Below are 18,087 nucleotides of genomic sequence, written 5' to 3' on the forward strand. Positions count from 1 at the left end.
AATCGAACTCCCAAAGGTTGAGGATAAAGAAAGAATCCTAAAAGCAGCAAGAGAAAAGGAACAAATAACATATGAAGGAGCTCCAATATATCTGGCAGCAGACATCTCAGTGGAAACTTTACAGGCCAGGAGAGAGTGGCATGTCAAGTGCTGAAGAAAACGTTTATCCTAAAATAACATACCCAGCGAAAATATACTTCAAACATGAAGGAGAAATACTTTCCCAGACAAACAAAAGCTCTGAGGGATTTTGTCAATATCAGACCTGACCTATAAGAGATGCTAAGGGGAGCTCTTTAATCTGAAAGGGAAGGACATGAATGAGCAATAAGAAACCCTCCAAAGGTACAAAACTCACTGGCATCAGTAAGCACACTAGAACAGAGTGGCCTGACACACTAATCGCTGTGTGTAAGCCATATTCTGAGTAGGAAGACTACAAAGCCTATCAAAAATTATAACTACAGTGTTTTAAGAGATGATATAAAAAGATAAATAGAAACAATGGCCAGGCACAGTGGCTCACGCCTGTAATCCCAGCACTTTGGGAGGCCGAGGCAGGTGGATCACGAGATCAGGAGATAGAGACCATCCTGGCTAACACGGTGAAACCCTGTCTCTACTAAACATACGAAAAAAAATTAGCTGGGCGTGGTTGCGGGCGCCTGTAGTCCCAGCCACTCAGGAGGCTGAGGCAGGAGAATGGCGTGAACCTGGGAGGTGGAGCTTGCAGTGAGCCTTGATTGCGCCACGGTACTCCAACCTGGGCGACAGAGCGAGACTCCGTCAAAAAAAAAAAAAAAGAAACAACAAAAAGTCAAAGGGGGGATGGAGTTTGGAGTTAAAGTGTAGAGTTCTGTTTTAGTTTTCTCTTGACTTTCTTGGTTTGTTTGTTTGTAATGAGTTACCAGTTTAAAATAGTTGGTTATGAGCTATTGTTTGCAAGCCTCATGAGGCTTTTATTTTGAGGTAACCATGTAACCTCAAAACAAAAAATCTACAACAGGTATACAAAAAATGAAAAGCAAGAAATAAAAATATACTACCAGAGAAAATCATTTCAACACAAAGAAGGAAGGGAAGAAGGGAAGACCATAAAACAAGTAGAAAGCAGATAACAAAATGGCAGTAGGAAGTCCTTACATATCAATAACAACATTGAGTGTAAATGGACTAAAGTCTCCAATCAAAAGACATAGATTGGCGAATGGAAAGAAAAATAAGACCCAACTATATGCTGCCTACAAAAAACTCACTTCACCTATAAAGATATACACAGACTGAAAGGGCTGGAAAAACCAGATCTCCTCTTTTTCCATACAAATAGAAGCCAAAAAAAGCAGAGTAGCTATACTTATTGTCAGGTAAAATAGGTATTAAGATAAAAATTATTGGCCGGGCACGGTGGCTCAAGCCTGTAATCCCAGCACTTTGGGAGGCCGAGGCGGGTGGATCACGAGGTCAGGAGATCGAGACCATCCTGGCTAACGGTGAAACCCCGTCTCTACTAAAAATACAAAAAATTAGCCAGACGTGTTGGCGGGCGCCTGTAGTCCCAGCTACTCGGGAGGCTGAGGCAGGAGAATGGTGTGAACCCGGGAGGCGGAGCTTGCAGTGAGCTGAGATCGCGCCACTGCACTCCAGCCTGGGGGACAGAGCAAGACTCCGTCTCAAAAAAAAAAAAAAAAAAAAAAAAAGATAAAAATTATTAAAAAGTGGCAAGGTCATTATATAATGATAAAAAGGTCAGTAAGACAATATAAAAATTATGTATCTGCATATATATATCCACACATATCTAACACTGGAGCACCCAGATATATAAAGCAAATATTATCCGAGCTAAAGAGAGATACCATCACAAAGAAGGCAAGAAAACAAACAAACAAACAAAAACACACAAAAAAGAAAAAAGAGCCAAAGAGAGAGAGACTCAACAATGCAATAATAGCTAGAGACCTCAACACCCCACTTTCAACATTGGACTCAAAATCAACGAAGGGCCAGGTGCAGCGGCTTACGCCTATAATCCTGTCAGTTTGGGAGACCTAAGTGGGTGGATTACTTGAGGTCAGGAGTTCAAGATCGGCCTGGCCAACTTGGTGAAGCCCTGTCTCCATTAAAAATACAAAAATTAGCCAGGGGTGGTGGCAGGCACCTGTAGTCCTAGCTATTCGGGAGGCTGAGGCAGAAGAATCGCTTGAACCCTAGCAGCGGAGGTTTTGGTGAGCCAAGATCGCACCACTGGACTCCAGCCTGGGCTACAGAGTGAGACTCCATCTCAAAACAAACAAACAAAAATCAACAAAGAAACACGACCAGCCAGGGGCGGTGGCTCATGCCTGTAATCCCAGCACTTTGGGAGGCTGAGGTGGGCTGATCACATGAGGTCAGGTGTTCAAGACCAGCCTGACCAACATGGAGAAACCCCGTGTCTACTAAAAATACAAAATTAGCTGGGTGTGGTGGAGCATACCTGTAATACCAGCTACTTGGGAGGCTGAGGCAGGAAAGTCACTTGAACCCAGGAGGCGGAGGTTGCAGTGAGCCGAGATTGTGCCATTCCACTGTAGCCTGGGCAACAAGAGCAAAACTTCATCTCAAACAAAACAAAACAAAACAAAAAAAGTGACGGAGGGATCAAGATTTTTTTTTTTCTTAGTATACTTTTCTTTTCCAATTTAATTGCTTTGGCACCATTATAGAAAGTCAACTGATCATATGTGTAGGTCTACTTCTGGATTTTCTGTTCTCTTACACTGATGCCTGTTTTTTATGTTAACACTACACGATATTACTGTATCTTCATAGTGTGTCTCAGAATCACTGTGAGTCTGCCAGCTTTATTCTTTTTCCAGATTGTTTTGGCAATTCTGAGTCCTTTGCATTTTCATATAAACTTTAAAATTAGTTTGTCAAACTCTGTTGTTCAGTAAGCATGCTGGAATGATTGGGATTGTGTTTATACATTAGTTTGGGGAGAATGGACATCTAATAATAATAAGCCTTTCAGTGTATGAACATGGTATATCTTTGCATTTGTTTTTTCTCAGTATTATCTGTAATTTTTAGTGTATACATCTTATATATACATTCTTGTTAAATGTATCCTTAAGTATTTCATGTTTCTGAAATGGCTATGAACAGAATTTTAAAAAATATTATCTTCTAGTTGTTTGTATGTAGAAATACAGTTGATTTCTGTATTTTGACTTTGTATCCTCTGACCTTACCAAAGTCATTTACTACTTCTAGGAGTTTTTTGGATATTCTGTGAAATTTTCATAGACACTTATAAGTAGTGACAGTTTTATTTCATTCTTTGCAATCTGTATGCCATTTTTTCCTTGCCTTACTGCACTGGCTAAGACTTGCTACAATGTTGAATAGAAGTAATGAGAGAGGACATCTTTCCCTTCTTCTCAGTCTTGGAAAGCATTCAGTTTTTCACTATTGTGTATGATGTCAGCTGTAGGCTTTCCTATTATTCCTATTTTCCTGAGAGTTTTTAATCATAAGTAAATACTGAATTTCATCAAATGCTTTTCCTGCATCTAAGCAGATGAACCTATGGTTTTTCTTCTTTATTCTGCGAATGGGACGCAAACTGAAGGAGCAGCACCTTTCCTGAGACATGGCAGTCTCACATGGTAGCTCTTAAAGTTTCAATTTGATCATGACATAACTTCACTTCTGCTTATTACATCCTTTTGATTAAAGCAAATCACATGACAGGACTACACTTCTCTCTTTGGGAGGGCAGAGAAGTCACATGGCAATGGGCAGGTCTGTATAATCTTCTCACAGGGAGGGCAACAAATAATTGGGGTCAGTGATACAATCTGTCATGCACATTGTTCTTAATTGTGTGTACAGGTTAAATATCCCTTATCCAAAATGCTTGGGACTAGAAGTGTTTTGGACTTTGGACTCTTTCAGATTTTGTAATATTTGCATATATAGAATGAGATATTTTGGGGGTGGAACCAAAGTCTAAACACAAAATTCACTTACGTTTCATATACACCTTAGATGCATGGCCTAAAGGTAATTTACAATATTCTTAGTAATTTTGTATATGCAACAGTTAATGTACATTGACCCATCAGAAAGCAAAAATGTCACTACCTCAGCCACTCCTGTGGACAATCTGTGGCATCATGTCAACACTCAAAAAGTTCGAGATTTTGGAAGATTTCAGGTTTTTGGGTTAGGGATACTCAGCCTGTATAAAGCTCTATGTATGTCTTAATGTGTTAGAAGAAGAAAATGATTTGGAAAGATAGGTGAAGTGTATCTTTTTCTGTATTTTCTAATTTTTATACAAAAATCTGTTTTACAATGTAAAAAACATTACTTTTTGAGAAGAATATAAATCTGGTTTTATTTACTACTGTATTCTAAATATGATTCCTTGTTTTAGATACTCGGAATTAAAAAAATGGATACTCAGAATTTTTAATCTGGAAAGGAACATTGTTTATTATTTTCACTATTTCCTTCTGCCCACCTCACTCCCCCAGGTTTATGGATGCAGAAACTGAAAAGCTAAAGTGATTTTGCTCCAAGGTCATGAAGACTTATAGAAGATTCATTTAGAGCAGGACACTATTTGAGTATCAGAAAACAAGAAGGAAATCTTGGGAAATTAGTTTCAGAGAATATGGGGTAGTTTAAAATGTTTTAACCCAAATAATCACCAAATTATGCTAAAAAAAATACCTGAGAAGGGAAATTGATTCACTCTTTTACAAATGTGTGTGGAGCACGTACTACTTTATCACCCACTCTACAACTGGAATTTTGAGTGGAATAGCAAGCATTTCTAGATTGTAAAGGGATATATATTACGATATAAACGATGTGTTAGGATTGTAAAGGATGCATAAAGTATTATCAAGGACGTTTTTCTCAATTTTGACATTTGAGAGACCCAAGCAAGTAATCATAATAATAACTAAGATATTTGGCTACTTATAATGTGCTAAACAGAGTTTTATGCATTTTACACATATTCTTTTATTACTCTTAAAAACTTCATAAGGTAGGTACTATTTTCTGTGCATTTTATTAGTTGAGGAAATAAAGGTGCAAAGAAGCTAAGGAAATTACCAAAGTCATGTGACCAATACGTGGAAGAGCCACAATTTGAACTTGAGCAGACTTGCTTTGGAGCCCATGATCTCTACTGCTGCTTACACCATGTCTGTCGAATGAGTCTAACTTGAGCAGACTTGCTTCGGAGCCCATGATCTTAACTGCTGCTTACACCATTTCTGTAGATGCAGTTTCAGGGTCTCACTCTGTCGCCCAGGCTGGAATGCAGAGGTGTGATCATGGCTCACTGCAGCCTCGACCTCCTGGGCTCAAGTGATCCTGCTGCTTCAGCCTCCCAAGTAGCTGGGACTTCAGGCGTGCACCACCACACCTGGCTGATTTTTTATTTATTTATTTTTCTTGAGACAAGATCTGGTTGTGTCACCCAAGCTGGAGTGCAGTGGCGCAATCTCTGCTCAGTGCAACCTCCGCCTCCCAGGCTCAAGCCATCCTTTGAACCTCAGCCTACCAAGTAACTGCGACTACCGGTGCACACCACCATGCCCGATTAGTTTTTGTGTTTTTTTGTAGATACAGGGTTTTGCCATGTCACCCAGGCTGGTCTCGAACTCTTGAGCTCAAACCATCTGCCTGCGTTGGTTCTCAAAGTGCTGGTATTACAGGCGTGAGCCACTGAGCCCTGCCTGATTTTTTATTTTTTGTAGAGACAGAGTCTCATTATGTTGCCCAGGCTGGTCTCAGACTCCTGGGCTCAAGCAGTCCTTCCGCCTCAGCCTCCCAATGTACTGGGATTACAGGTGTGAGCCACCGTGCCTGGACCCTTATACCATTTTCTAATACCAGATTCCTTTCTAAACAAGAGTTGAATCCAGGTTAAATATTTATATGAGAAAATGAGGTAAACAAGGAGCCAAGTCATATCAGGCACTTGACACACAGGTTTAGTAGATTAACTGGAAAACTGTACTGTGTATATCTTTATTTCTGTATTATTGTTGTGTATTATAGCTTAATAGTTACAAGCATGGGCTTAGAGTAAGATCTGGGTTCAAATTCTGGTTCATTGCTTCCTACTTTTTTGCCCTTGTGCAGGTCAAAGGTCAGCATATGGAAGCTGCTGTTTTTTGGTGGTTTGGATAGCCTGTGGTGATGGCTGCATTTCTTTCTCTTTTCTTGATCAGGTGGATTTGTTTAAAAAGAGCCTTCTGTTGATTCCTATTCACCTGGAAGTCCACTGGTCTCTCATTACTGTGACACTCTCTAATCGAATTATTTCATTTTATGATTCCCAAGGCATTCATTTTAAGTTTTGTGTAGAGGTAAGTTGATATACTGCCTATTTTTTCATTTATTTTGTAATTGGCCAAATAGCATCTTAGCTCTAAATAGAACAGCAGCAGTCAAAACCATATAGGAACAGTTTATGTCATGAAAATCCTCTAAAATGTTAGTTGAGAAAAGGACTAGAAGAGGAATCTGGCTGAGGAGAGGATCTGTCTAGGATCCAGATCCCCCTCTGAGATACTCCACTTGGATTTTCTCTGCTTTTCCCTTAAAACTACATCTTGAATGTGGTTAGAAATTGTTTTTCTTTGATCATCTTAGAGCTAAAATTGGCTTGTATCTGCAAAATAACTCCTGTAGAATAAAATATAACCTAACGGAATCAGTTGACAAAATATTAGTGCTCAGCTAATAAACAGATGGTGGGATACAAAATCAAGAAAAATGAGTAGGTTTCCGGATTTTCCTGCACTATCAAGAACCAGTAAGAAAATGTAACTGGGAATAAGATTCCATTTATAAAAGAAACAAAACATAAATAACCCAGGAATATGCCCTAGGAAGAAATGTAGAAATTCTTTATGATGAAAACTCCTAAAGCTTTAGGTACTTAAAAGAAATCTGTACAAAACTGTAAAAGTATTTGAATAAAATACGGAGAATGTTATGTTCACAGAGTGGGGAAGGACTTCTTTCTTGGAACCAAAGAAAAGACATAAGGAATAATTGGATAAATTTAACCACCTCATAATTTAAAACTTCTGTATATCATAAAGTTAAAGGACAAGCAACAGACTTGGAGAAAATATGTATGATGTAAATAACAGAAAATAACTATCCAGAATACATGGAAAACTCCTACAAATGAATAAGGGGAGGATAAAAGGACCTAATAGAAATGGACAAAGGCTAATTTAGTAAATTTTAGGAAAAATGCAAATGACCATTAAAACACATAGAGAGGTGTTCAGCCTCACCACCAGAAATAAAAGAAATGCAGATGAAAACTACATCAGTTACATTTTTTGCCCATTATGTTAGAAAAAGTGATGCTATTCAAGTGTCTATGTGAGTGTAAGGAAATAGGCATTCTCATATTTTCTGGTGGAGTGTATAAATTGATACAGCCGCTTGGGGATAGTTGCAGTTCTCATCAGTTCTAAGTGCTTTGTAAATTAAAAAGATACAAATTCTGTTGCATATCAGTTCCATTTCTTGGTATCTACTCCATAAAAATGCTTGTATATGCACACAAGGTTGGGCATGTGTTAGGATGTTCATGGCAGCATTATTTATAATAGTGCAAAATAAAACAACCCAAATTTAGATCTAGCAAGAGAATAGCTAAATACACTATGGTACAGTATATCCATACTATTAAACTGACCATAGCAGTTAAATTGAATATAGTAGACCTTCAAGTCCTCAAATGGAAAGATGTCCAAGGCATAGAGCTTTAAAACGCCAATTGTGGAATGATACGGTATAGTACATTTATAGAAAAAAAATATGTGTATGTGTATATATACAAATACATGCAGGTGTATGTGTAGACACATATATACATACGTATTTGTAAGTAAAAAGATGGGATCTTACCATTTTTTATATCAATGATTATTACCTTTGGGTAAGTGTAGAAAAGCAGGACTAATAGTTAAAGGGGATTTGGCCTTATTTAGGATATTTTAATTACAAGGAGAATATTTTGGCCTTATTTTGGGATTTTTTTTTTTTTACAAGGAGAATATTGTATTATTTGTTTAATTAACATTTAATTTAAAAATTAAGTATAATGCAAACTATGAGGAAAATCAAGTTTTCAGAATCCATATTTTCATTTCCAAGAAATCCAGGAAAAAAATACCCCAAAAACGAGAAGCCTCCTGGGCCCCGAGTTCTCACAATACCAGATGTGAGCGTCTTTTCCAGTTCTCTTCCCCTAATTCCTTGCCTTTCTCTCAACCAACATATTCCCATACCTGCCAGAGCCTGTCTGTATTGTCTCTTTACTAGACAAACCTGCAAAGGTATAACCAAAAGTGCAGCCATATCAGTGCCTTTAAGAATCAGATTCTGGGCCTGGCGCGGTGGCTCACGCTTGTAATCCCAGCACTTTGGGAGGCCGAGGTGGGCGGATCACGAGGTCAGGAGATCGAGACCACGGTGAAACCCCGTGTCTACTAAAAATACAAAAAAATTAGCCAGGCGTGGTGGCGGGCGCCTGTAGTCCCAGTTACTCAGAGAGGCTGAGGCAGGAGAATGGCATGAACCCGGGAGGCGGAGCTTGCAGTGAGCCGAGATTGCGCCACTGCACTCCAGCCTGGGCGACAGAGCGAGACTCCGTCTCAAAAAAAAAAAAAATCAGATTCTGACAGGCAGAGGAGAGCAGAGGTGTTGGGAAAATTGTTTCATGTAGGAACTATTTACTGTGCCTCTTGCTTTGTGCCAGGCACTGATGCTAGGGAGTCAGGTAGGGGCCAGAGAGACGTTCGCCTTCATGGAGTGAATGACGGTTAAACAGGATTTTGTTTGTAAAACATGCAGTTGGGTTTAAGTCGATTCTGAATCATTAGGGCCTGGTTCTGCACAGTAATAAAAATTCATCTTCTGAATTTTTGCCCAAGCCCTCCTGCAGAGTTCTTACCTTTTCAGCAAAATTACAATTGGCCTAATAATTTTGCACATTTGCAAAAAGACCCTAAGAACAGACTCCTTTTAGGTGATAGCTAGAAGTCATTTAGAGCCAAATATAGTTCAGTCATCTGCCCGGGTGGGGTCAAGCTGTTTTTTGTTTTAAGAGGATGTAGGGGTTGTAGAAGTGGCTCTTAACTAAGTTAGGGGCCTGTATTTCCAAAGAATTGACGAAAAGTGTTTTAAACAGTCACCACATAAATGTGTAGATTCCATGGCAGCAGAGACTACAAGAGCTTTATTCACTAGTGTCCCTAGCACTTGAACCATTAGAGATGCTCAGTACATTTTGAGCATTGGTGACCATTTTTAAGGACAAATCTTTTTTGCCTGTATTTTACTTAAGAATTTACATATACTGGCTGGGCAGGGTGGCTCACGCCTGTAATCCCAGCATTTTGGGAGGCTGAGACGGGCAGATCAGAAGGTCAAGAGATAGAGACCATCCTGGCCAACATGGTGAAACCCCGTCTCTATTAAAAATACAAAAATTAGCTAGGCATGGTGGTGCACGCCTGTAGTCCCAGGTACTCAGGAGGCTGAGGCAGGAGAATGGCTTGAACCTGGGAGGTGGAGGTTGCAGTGAGCTGAGATCGCACCACTACACTCTAGCCTGGGTAACAGAGCAAGACTCCGTCTCAGAAAAAAAAGAATTTATATATACTGCTTATTCTGAGGACTTGAAGTTACTTCTTTAGAGGGAGCAGTGCAATATGCTGTCATACTTTGTTAGATAATTATTTGCTTTCGTCATGTTTTTTCTTCTGAAGAGGTGGCTTCCAGTCCACCTTTTTGTTTTTTTGAGTCAGAGTCTCACTCTGTCCCCCAGGTTGGAGTTCAGTGGCCCAGTCTTGGCTCATGGCAACCTCTGCCTCCTGGGTTCAAGTGATTCTCGTGTCTCAGCCTCTGGAGTAGCTGGGATTACAGGTGTGCACCACCATGCCTGGCTAATTTTTGTATTTTTAGTAGAAATGGGGTTTCACCATGTTGGTCAAGCTGGTCTTGAACTCCTGACCTCACCTCATGTGATCCACCTGCCTCAGCCACCCAAAGTGCTGGGATTACAGGCGTGAGCCACCACGTCTGGCCCTGGTCCACTTTTGTTGGGCGGTGGGGTGGGGTGGGTTATTCACATAACCTCTGACCTCACTCTTGATGTGGAGAGAGACGCACAGAGGTTGAGAGCACTGGGGACATTTTGAAACTCCAGCAGGCTTCATCTTGGTAGATATTTCAACAGTGGACTTGACCATATTTAGTATTCAGAGTGAATTTTAGTATAACTTTCCAGAAGCTGAATGTTAACCTTTTCTGCAGCCCTCAAAAATAAGGAGTGTATCAGAATATCTAAGGCTGGAATGCTTTTCATCTAGTTTTAGTTATTAATGATGTCTGCCATGGGTTCCTTTCCTCTGTTGAGCATTGGCAATGATAAAGACTTTCTTTTTGACTTGCCAGTATGTAAGTTTCAAATGCAGCAAGCTGACCACTGCTGGGAAGGGCTGGCTAACCATCTCATAAAATGTTCTGATTAAAAAAATGCCAGCGTCTACAGTCTTGATGCATACCTTGAATACAGAAGGTCTGACTCCCCCTTAACAATATGAAATGAAGAGTCTGAAATAAAGTTCCAGCTTTAGCCGGGAGCAGTGGTGTACACCTATAGTCCCAGCTACTTGGAAGGCTGAGGTAGGAGGATCTCTGGAGCCTAGGAGTTCAAGGCTGCAGTGAGCTGTGATCACGCCATTGTACTCCAGCCTGGGTGACAGAGCAAGATCCTCTCTCTTAAAAAAAAAAAAAAAAAAAAATTGTTCCAGCTTCTTAATGCATACTCTGCCCAGTTATGGGGCCACAGCCTCCTCCTTTCCTTCTGTCTGCTATGGGCATGTTCCATTTTTCACCAACTGATGGAACACAGCATCTGTGTTGTGGTTTCTTTTTAACCAGAATATAAGAAAGTATTTGCTGACTGAAGCCAGAGAAAAAAATAGACCTGAATTTCTTCAGGGTTGGCAGACTGCTGTTACGAAGGTAAGTATGTGATAACAATGAAACCCAGGCATGTCCAGGGGATGGAATTATCTAAGGGTGGGTGCCTTTAAGAGCATTTGAAGACTAGTGACAGAGATACCAAGGAGAGCCTGGAGGCTCCAGGGAGGCAGCTGAGAATAAACTTCAGTTTAGTATTCATCATCGCTGCTCAGTTGCCCAGTGCTTCCCGGGAGCAAATCACTTCAGTCATTTCCTCCCTGAGGAAGTTGCTAATGATGTGTTTGGTCTTCTGGGGAAGAAAAAAACCTTTTTTGGGTGGCACTTGCCTCTTGCATCATGGCTCTTATTTCCAGATGACCCATATAGACCCAGAGAAATGCTGAAATGACTGTTTGGATCCACTGAGGGGGAGAAAGTGCATTGGGCTACTTGCCAGGCATGTGGGGAAGATAGTAGCCCAGGTGCTTTAGTCCCACCACTGTCTGGATGCAGCACCATGCTTGGCCCATGACATTCAAACTGTGGGGCAGAGTGCCCAGGCACAGCCGCTCATTCCTGTCGTAAATACCAGTGTCTTCCACTGATAGCGGGCTGTGTTGTTTCCAGTGTTTTTGTGTATTAGATCTCATTTGATCCTTATAACCTGTGAGGTAGGCAGGTCATTTAGGGATAAGCATCGTCTTTATTTTTCAAATGAGAAAACTGAAGCCCAGGTGTGATTTTCCCCAAAGGACATCAAATCTATTGATACAGAGTCAGGTCCTTGAACGCAGGTCTGTCTGGATCGTTGACACGATGTTATAGGCAGGATCTTGAAACAAACCTTTAACCCAAACCCAAAGAGACAAGATTTATTAGTTCGCCCATGAACTGAACCAAATGCTAAATTTTAAAATTAAGCTTAAGTTTTGTGTTTTGAATAACCTAGTATACCAGTTCAAACCAGAACTAGTAAATTTCCTGAATTTTACCCAACTAAAAAATCTAGGTATTCTAAATTTAGTCAGATCTTCTGTATTACCGCTTTGGGCAGAATACAGTAACCAGTTCTTTTAAAAACATACTGTTGGCCGGGCACAGTGGCTCACACCTGTAATCCCAGCACTTTGGGAGGCAAAGGTGCACAGATTGCTTGAGTCTAGGAATTCAAGACCAGCCTGGGCAACATGGTGAGACCTCATCTCTACAAATAATAAAATTAGCCAGCATAGTCCCAGCTACTTGGGATGCTGAGGTGGGAGGATTGCTTGAACTCAGGAGACTGAGACTGTGCCACTGCACTCCAGCCTGGGCGACAGAGTGAGACCCTGTCGTGAAAAACCCAAAACAAAAACCATACTGTTTACCTTCACGATTTCTTTCAAAGAATAGGACAGGGTCGTGTGATGTGAGATCAAAAGTGAAGACTGCTCAGCGGAGTTGTCACCATCCTAGCATCCAGAGCCCGGGCCTTTGTTCTCCCAGCTACAATTCCATTTTGACTCCACTGTCAGTGAATTGATAGCAGAGCTCAGTATCCAAATGCATGTTTTAAAATAGGTTTTTACATTTGATTTCCCATTTCTCATATTTAGGTAAAACATTGTTCTATAAATTGGGGTTGCCACCTGATAGCTCTTTTTATGTGGCCAGGTGCCTCCATAAAATTAGTTGCTTGAGATATCAGATATACCAGCTGTCCTGGAGAGAGAAAAGTTTCCTATCTTTTGCGCATTTTTCCGTAAAGGAGTTTTTCTTATCTGAAGAGAAGTAATTGATCTTATTTTAATGACTATTTTGTTTTTCCCTTCAGTGTATTCCACAACAGAAAAATGACAGTGACTGTGGAGTCTTTGTGCTCCAGGTAAAGAAATACTGCTTTTTCGGAATTTACAATGTGTGAATTGAGTTTGTTGGGTTGAGAGGGGAGAGATGGCAGTTCCTGTATGTGTATATGATGCTAGGTACAAGCAGCGGAGTACTTTCTCTCCCCTTTATTGCTGAGGAGCAGTAGTTTCTGCATTTTCAGATGTTATCATTAGGAAGAACCACCTTCCAGGGATCAAGAGTGAACTGTGGGTATCATCCATGTCTCATTGGAGGTTATTAGTAAGCCACATTGGAGACTGACTTGAATTTGTCCATATCATAACCATTGGCATTTGCAGAATTAAAAAAAAAAACCATTGGCAAGCAATCTGCAGGTCTTTGACACAGTGATTAGATTTTAAATAAGGTCCACATTGAAAAACTGCCATCTCGTGCTGTAGATCTCCTTAGAGATTGAAAAGGGCTATGGAAAAAATTCAGTTATACATATATTTATGAAGAAAATTACAGAATATGATGCATGAATTTAGACATCTGCAAAGATCTTGGAAGACAGGTTCCTTTGTATACCTCATGCATGTTTGGGCTTTTATAAACAAATTCAAGTTCCCATTAAGGGCCATGATGTGTCTAGCTGCACTCGCAGCAGGTTGCACTTTGGGAGGAATTGAGGCCTTTTCATCAGTTGCTGCTTTTCACAGTATTGGGTCAGGAGGGAGAGGAGATCCCAAGCCATGCACTAGCTTGGTCAGTCACCCATAAGGGAGAGGAGATCCCAAGCCATGCACTAGCTTGGTCAGTCACCTATAATTTGGGTAAATGCTTAAAACAGTGTATTTTTACAGTAGTTTAAACAGACATGAAAATGCTGCCTTAGATTGGGGTCCCAAACCCCTGGGCCACGGACAGATACCGTTCACATTAGGTTCTCACAGGAACATGAACCCTGTTGTGAACTGCAGATGCGAGGGATCTAGGTTGCTCACCCCTTATGAGAATCTAACTAATGCCTGATAATTCATCCTGAAACCAACCCCCTCTCCCCCAAGTCTGTGGAAAAATTGCCTTACACGAAACCAGTCCCTGGTGCCAAAAGGTTGGGGTCTTCTGCCTTAGACACCATTAGGTCTGCATTTAGTAAAACAGAACGGGCTGATCCACAACTCCAAGTGCCACTGAAGTGTTTCTGGGACCTTTTTTTTGCAGTACTGCAAGTGCCTCGCCTTAGAGCAGCCTTTCCAGTTTTCACAAGAAGACATGCCCCGAGTGCGGAAGAGGATTTACAAGGAGCTATGTGAGTGCCGGCTCATGGACTGAAACTCAGCAGGGACTCTGGGAAGTCTGACCGAGTTGGAGCAGATGGTTTGTTACTTGAATCTCCAAACACTTAGTTGAATTTTTACAGATATTTCAGATCAGTGGTGTTGGGCCACTATTGTTACCTCAAATTTATTTTTTGCCCTTATTCATTTCTCCAGCTACCATGTACTATTGTTTAATATTCAGTTTGGTTTCATTTTTGATTTATGGTTCTGTGCGTCCCCCATATTTAATATTTATTATTCAAACGCATGCATATAGACAGAGCATGCAGTGAAGAGTATTAAAAAAAAAAAGCTTAGTAGATTTGGTGCAGCTTTTGAAACTTAGTTAGACGTGAACTGAATACAGGTTTCAGATTTACTCCCAGAACCTAAAAATGCAAGATGTTTTTGATACAACATAACTCTGAGAATAGTAAGTGTTCCCTGGGGCATTAAGGGTAGCTGGGGGTGGTTTTGACAAATCCAGTCCTGTTTTACTTTACCAGCGGCAACTTTCACCAACTTCCTTCTCCAAGTGAGTCTTAGAGAATGCAGTCCATTCCTTTTGAAGGGTGAGATGGAAGTGGTCGTAAACTGACTGGTGTCTTCTGTTTCTGGAGGCAACACTTGTAAGCACAGTGGCTGCTTTGGGAAGAGTAAGGTGTGAGAAAAAGCAACCTTGGAGGCCAGTAACAATGACAGATTTCAATCGTAGTTTTAAGAATTATTCGTGGCGTACATCTCATAAAGGCTTTTGCTGAGATATTGAATTCCCTGAATGTTTGTTTTCAACCTGTTAAAAAAATATTAACATCCATCAAACTAGTGGTCAAACAAATGAGAATGCAGCTGTTCTCAGAGTAATTTTTAAGTTGTCATTTCCCTGTGTTGCCTCCCAATTGGAAGAAGTTAAGGTTTACCAAATGCATTTCTATTTCAAGGGTATCTGAAATTTAAACATTCAAAACTGAAGGCTGACTGACTTTAGATGTTTTGCAGGTGGCTGGAGAGAAGCAGGAAGGTAATAGAGACAACTTAGTCCCATGGGAGCGCAGCAACCGTGTCAGGTTCTTTCTCCTGTCCCTTTAGTGACCTCAGTAACATGCAGGGCACATCTGCTTCTGCATGACCAGTGCTGACACTAGCACAGTTGTTTTTCTCCTTCTATTGAACCTCATCTTCTGAAGAAAGGCCCAAGTGGCCCTTGTCCATACACTTAGCTGCATTAGGATTAGTGTCACGCATCTTACATCTTTAATCCAGCCTTTCGTGACATATTGGAAAGTTGTATGTTAAACCTACCCAATTACCCTTTCTGAATCGGGAGGAAAACCAACCAATGTACGTATGAGAAACTCAGAAGTTTGAATAGAAAAACACCAAGTAAATGGCAGAAGATTCTCGAGTTTATGCCTGTGTAGGTTTGGAGTGTTGAAAAAGCCAAAATGTTTAGTTTCATTTGGCCCTAAGGTATGGCTGAGAAGGCTGCCTGCCGGCAGTTGAGGATCGAGTCCGACTGTGTTTACATGCAGGGTTCCCAACACCAGTGGTGACACTGGGAAGCAGCCCCAGCACTTTCCTCTCCTGAGTCCTCCAGACTCAAAATCCTTAATGTCAAACCGGGTCAGTGTTTCTTACTGTGTTTCAAGTCGTTAAAAAGACTGAGAGTAGAGGCACTTCATGCTGCTATAGGTGGGGTTCTGTCAGCGTTAGGAAAAAATGACAGTTTAGGGTAAGGAAGATCTCATCATGAGTTTTTCAAACATAATTATGCAAACATTAGATTTTTCAAAACATGCCAGAAATTTGCCTCTGATTTTTTTTTTGTTTTGGTGGGGGTGCGGTATACCAAAGTAGCCAGTCACTGGGCTGTCGATTCAAAATATCTTGTACTTCAGAGTGAGGAAGTATTTCAGTTCCTCAATGACAGAACCTGGCATGCAGAAGAGACAGAATTGTTCTTGGAAGAAAATCAACGCCCAGAGTGAGAGCTGCCCAAATCCAGTGACTTTCACTTCCAGTCTCATGCTTAATAGGGCACCTTGAGGTGTGCTGCCCAGTGTGGCTTAGACTAAATGTTGAGGTTTTTTTTGGTTCTTTTTTGGGTCAGAGTCTCACTGTCCCCCAGGCTGGAGCGCAATGGCGCGATCTCGCCTCACTGCAACCTCCACCTCCCAGGTTCAAGCGATTCTCCTGCCTCAGCCTCCCAAGTAGCTGGGATTACAGGTGTGTGCCACCATGCCTGGCTAATTTTTGTATTTTTAGTAGAGATGGGGTTTCACCATGTTGGCCAGGCTGGTCTTGAACTCCTGACCTCAAGTGATCTGCCCACCGGGGCCTCCCAAAGTGCTGGGATTACAGGCGTGAGCCACCGTGCCTGGCCAATGTTAAGTATTTTAAAAGTCATTTTAAAATATTTGTCATTGATGAAACTTAGTTTCAGCACATGTAATTGCTTTCCCTCTCTTCTTGTAACTAGGTGTAAACCTCTATTTAACTCAAGTCCTAGATTAGAATGTCCTTTGTCCTGATGTTTGCAGTAATTGCTTACTTGGTTAATAAAGATATTTTTGAAATATACTCTGGACTGTTGGTGAAAGAGGCAGGCATGGCTTTACTGGTACTAGTTTGGCACTGAACTGTTTGGGTGCCCATGAGATAGGCAGACCTTATGCCTTTTTAAATTTTTTTGAGATGGAGTCTTGCTGTGTTGCCCAGGCTGGAGTGCAGTGATGTGATCTCGCCTCACTGTAACCTCTGCCTCCCAAGGTTCAAGCGATTCTCCTGCCTCAGCCTCCCCAATAGCTGGGACTACAGCTGTGTGCCACCACACCCAGCTAATTTTTGTATTTTTAGTAGAGACAGGGTTTCGCCATGTTGGTCAGGCTGGTCTCGAACTCCTGACCTCAGGTGATCCACCCGCCTCTGCCTCACAAAGTGCTGGGATTACGGGCATGAGCCACCGCGCCCGGCCTAGACCTTATGCTTTTGAGGTTGAGTGCAAGGCTTGTGCTAACCAAGCGCTACTTTTGACAAGCCTTCAACAAGCTGCCCAGTCCTCTCCTCAGCAAACGCATCAGGTTGTACTTGCCTCTTTACAGTGGTCTTTCCTTTTATTAAATCTATAGCAGTGAATATAGATTTGATTCACCTTTTAGTTACGTTCTCTCAAGAATCCTAATCAACTTTCAGTTAGCCTCTTAAGAAAGGGAAAAGAAGGTGCTGCCAGTCATCCCCAAATTATGTTTTTGGCTGTGCATTCTATTTTCTACATAGCACTGAATCTAAGTCATCCTGGATTTATAGTTGGAACAGAACAGTAACAGACCTAACTGGGACTCAGCCAGCACTAGCCTCATCTTAGCCGCCCCTTTCTCTGCTTTGCAGTTTACTGCTTCCCTGGGCTAGACGTAACGGGGTTCTGGGCAGGTCAGACTCTTCAGCAAGACAATGTATTAATAGTGTGAATTAGATATACTGATGACCTGCTCTGCCTAGTTAAGAAACTGAATTAATCAGCAATTATAAAGCACATACTTTGTTATGTGCTAGGCTTTGCCTCCTGGCCTCTAGATAATTAAGATGGCCCAGGGAATACCACCAGAGAAGTGCTAATTATTTGGGTGTTACAAAAGCAGACCTAGACAAGCTGTTCACTTAACTGGCAACTGTTGGTCAGAAAAAGAATTTATTTAGAGATTATGATCACGTAAAATTACAGTACTCAACCCTTCTAGCAAAGTATTTTTTTGAAAAATAAACTAAATGCCTTTATAAACTTGTGTTCTCTTGAGTAACATGTACTATTTGGCGAGGAGTAATTTTTTTCTTGTGACATTCCAGTCACGACAGAGGTCATTTCAGAACAGTGAGCAGTGCAGGCCCTAACCAGCTCACCCTTAGAGCAGCAGCACCATCACTCGAATTTTCTGCAATGGAAATGTTC

The 18,087-nt window shown here is 41.1% G+C and overlaps 1 protein-coding gene across 2 annotated transcripts in view; it reads left to right on the forward strand.

The window, feature by feature from the left end:
• The window catches only part of SENP5 (SUMO specific peptidase 5), a 55,512-nt gene extending 38,791 nt beyond the window's left edge, over nt 1–16,721 (forward strand). Inside the window, exons 7-10 of one of the 2 annotated variants that reach the window (XM_032171958.2) lie at nt 6,240–6,377; nt 10,984–11,067; nt 12,821–12,871; nt 14,044–16,721. In XM_032171958.2, the coding sequence (XP_032027849.1) occupies nt 6,240–6,377; nt 10,984–11,067; nt 12,821–12,871; nt 14,044–14,154 (384 nt within the window). In that variant the 3' untranslated portion in view covers nt 14,155–16,721. The remainder of the gene's footprint in view (nt 1–6,239; nt 6,378–10,983; nt 11,068–12,820; nt 12,872–14,043) is intronic. The other variant, XM_032171959.2, reaches the window with a different exon arrangement.
• The last annotated feature ends 1,366 nt before the right edge of the window (nt 16,722–18,087 follow it).

The sequence above is a fragment of the Hylobates moloch genome, unplaced genomic scaffold, assembly GCF_009828535.3.
Source record: "Hylobates moloch isolate HMO894 unplaced genomic scaffold, HMol_V3 SCAFFOLD_13, whole genome shotgun sequence".
NCBI lineage: Eukaryota > Metazoa > Chordata > Mammalia > Primates > Hylobatidae > Hylobates > Hylobates moloch.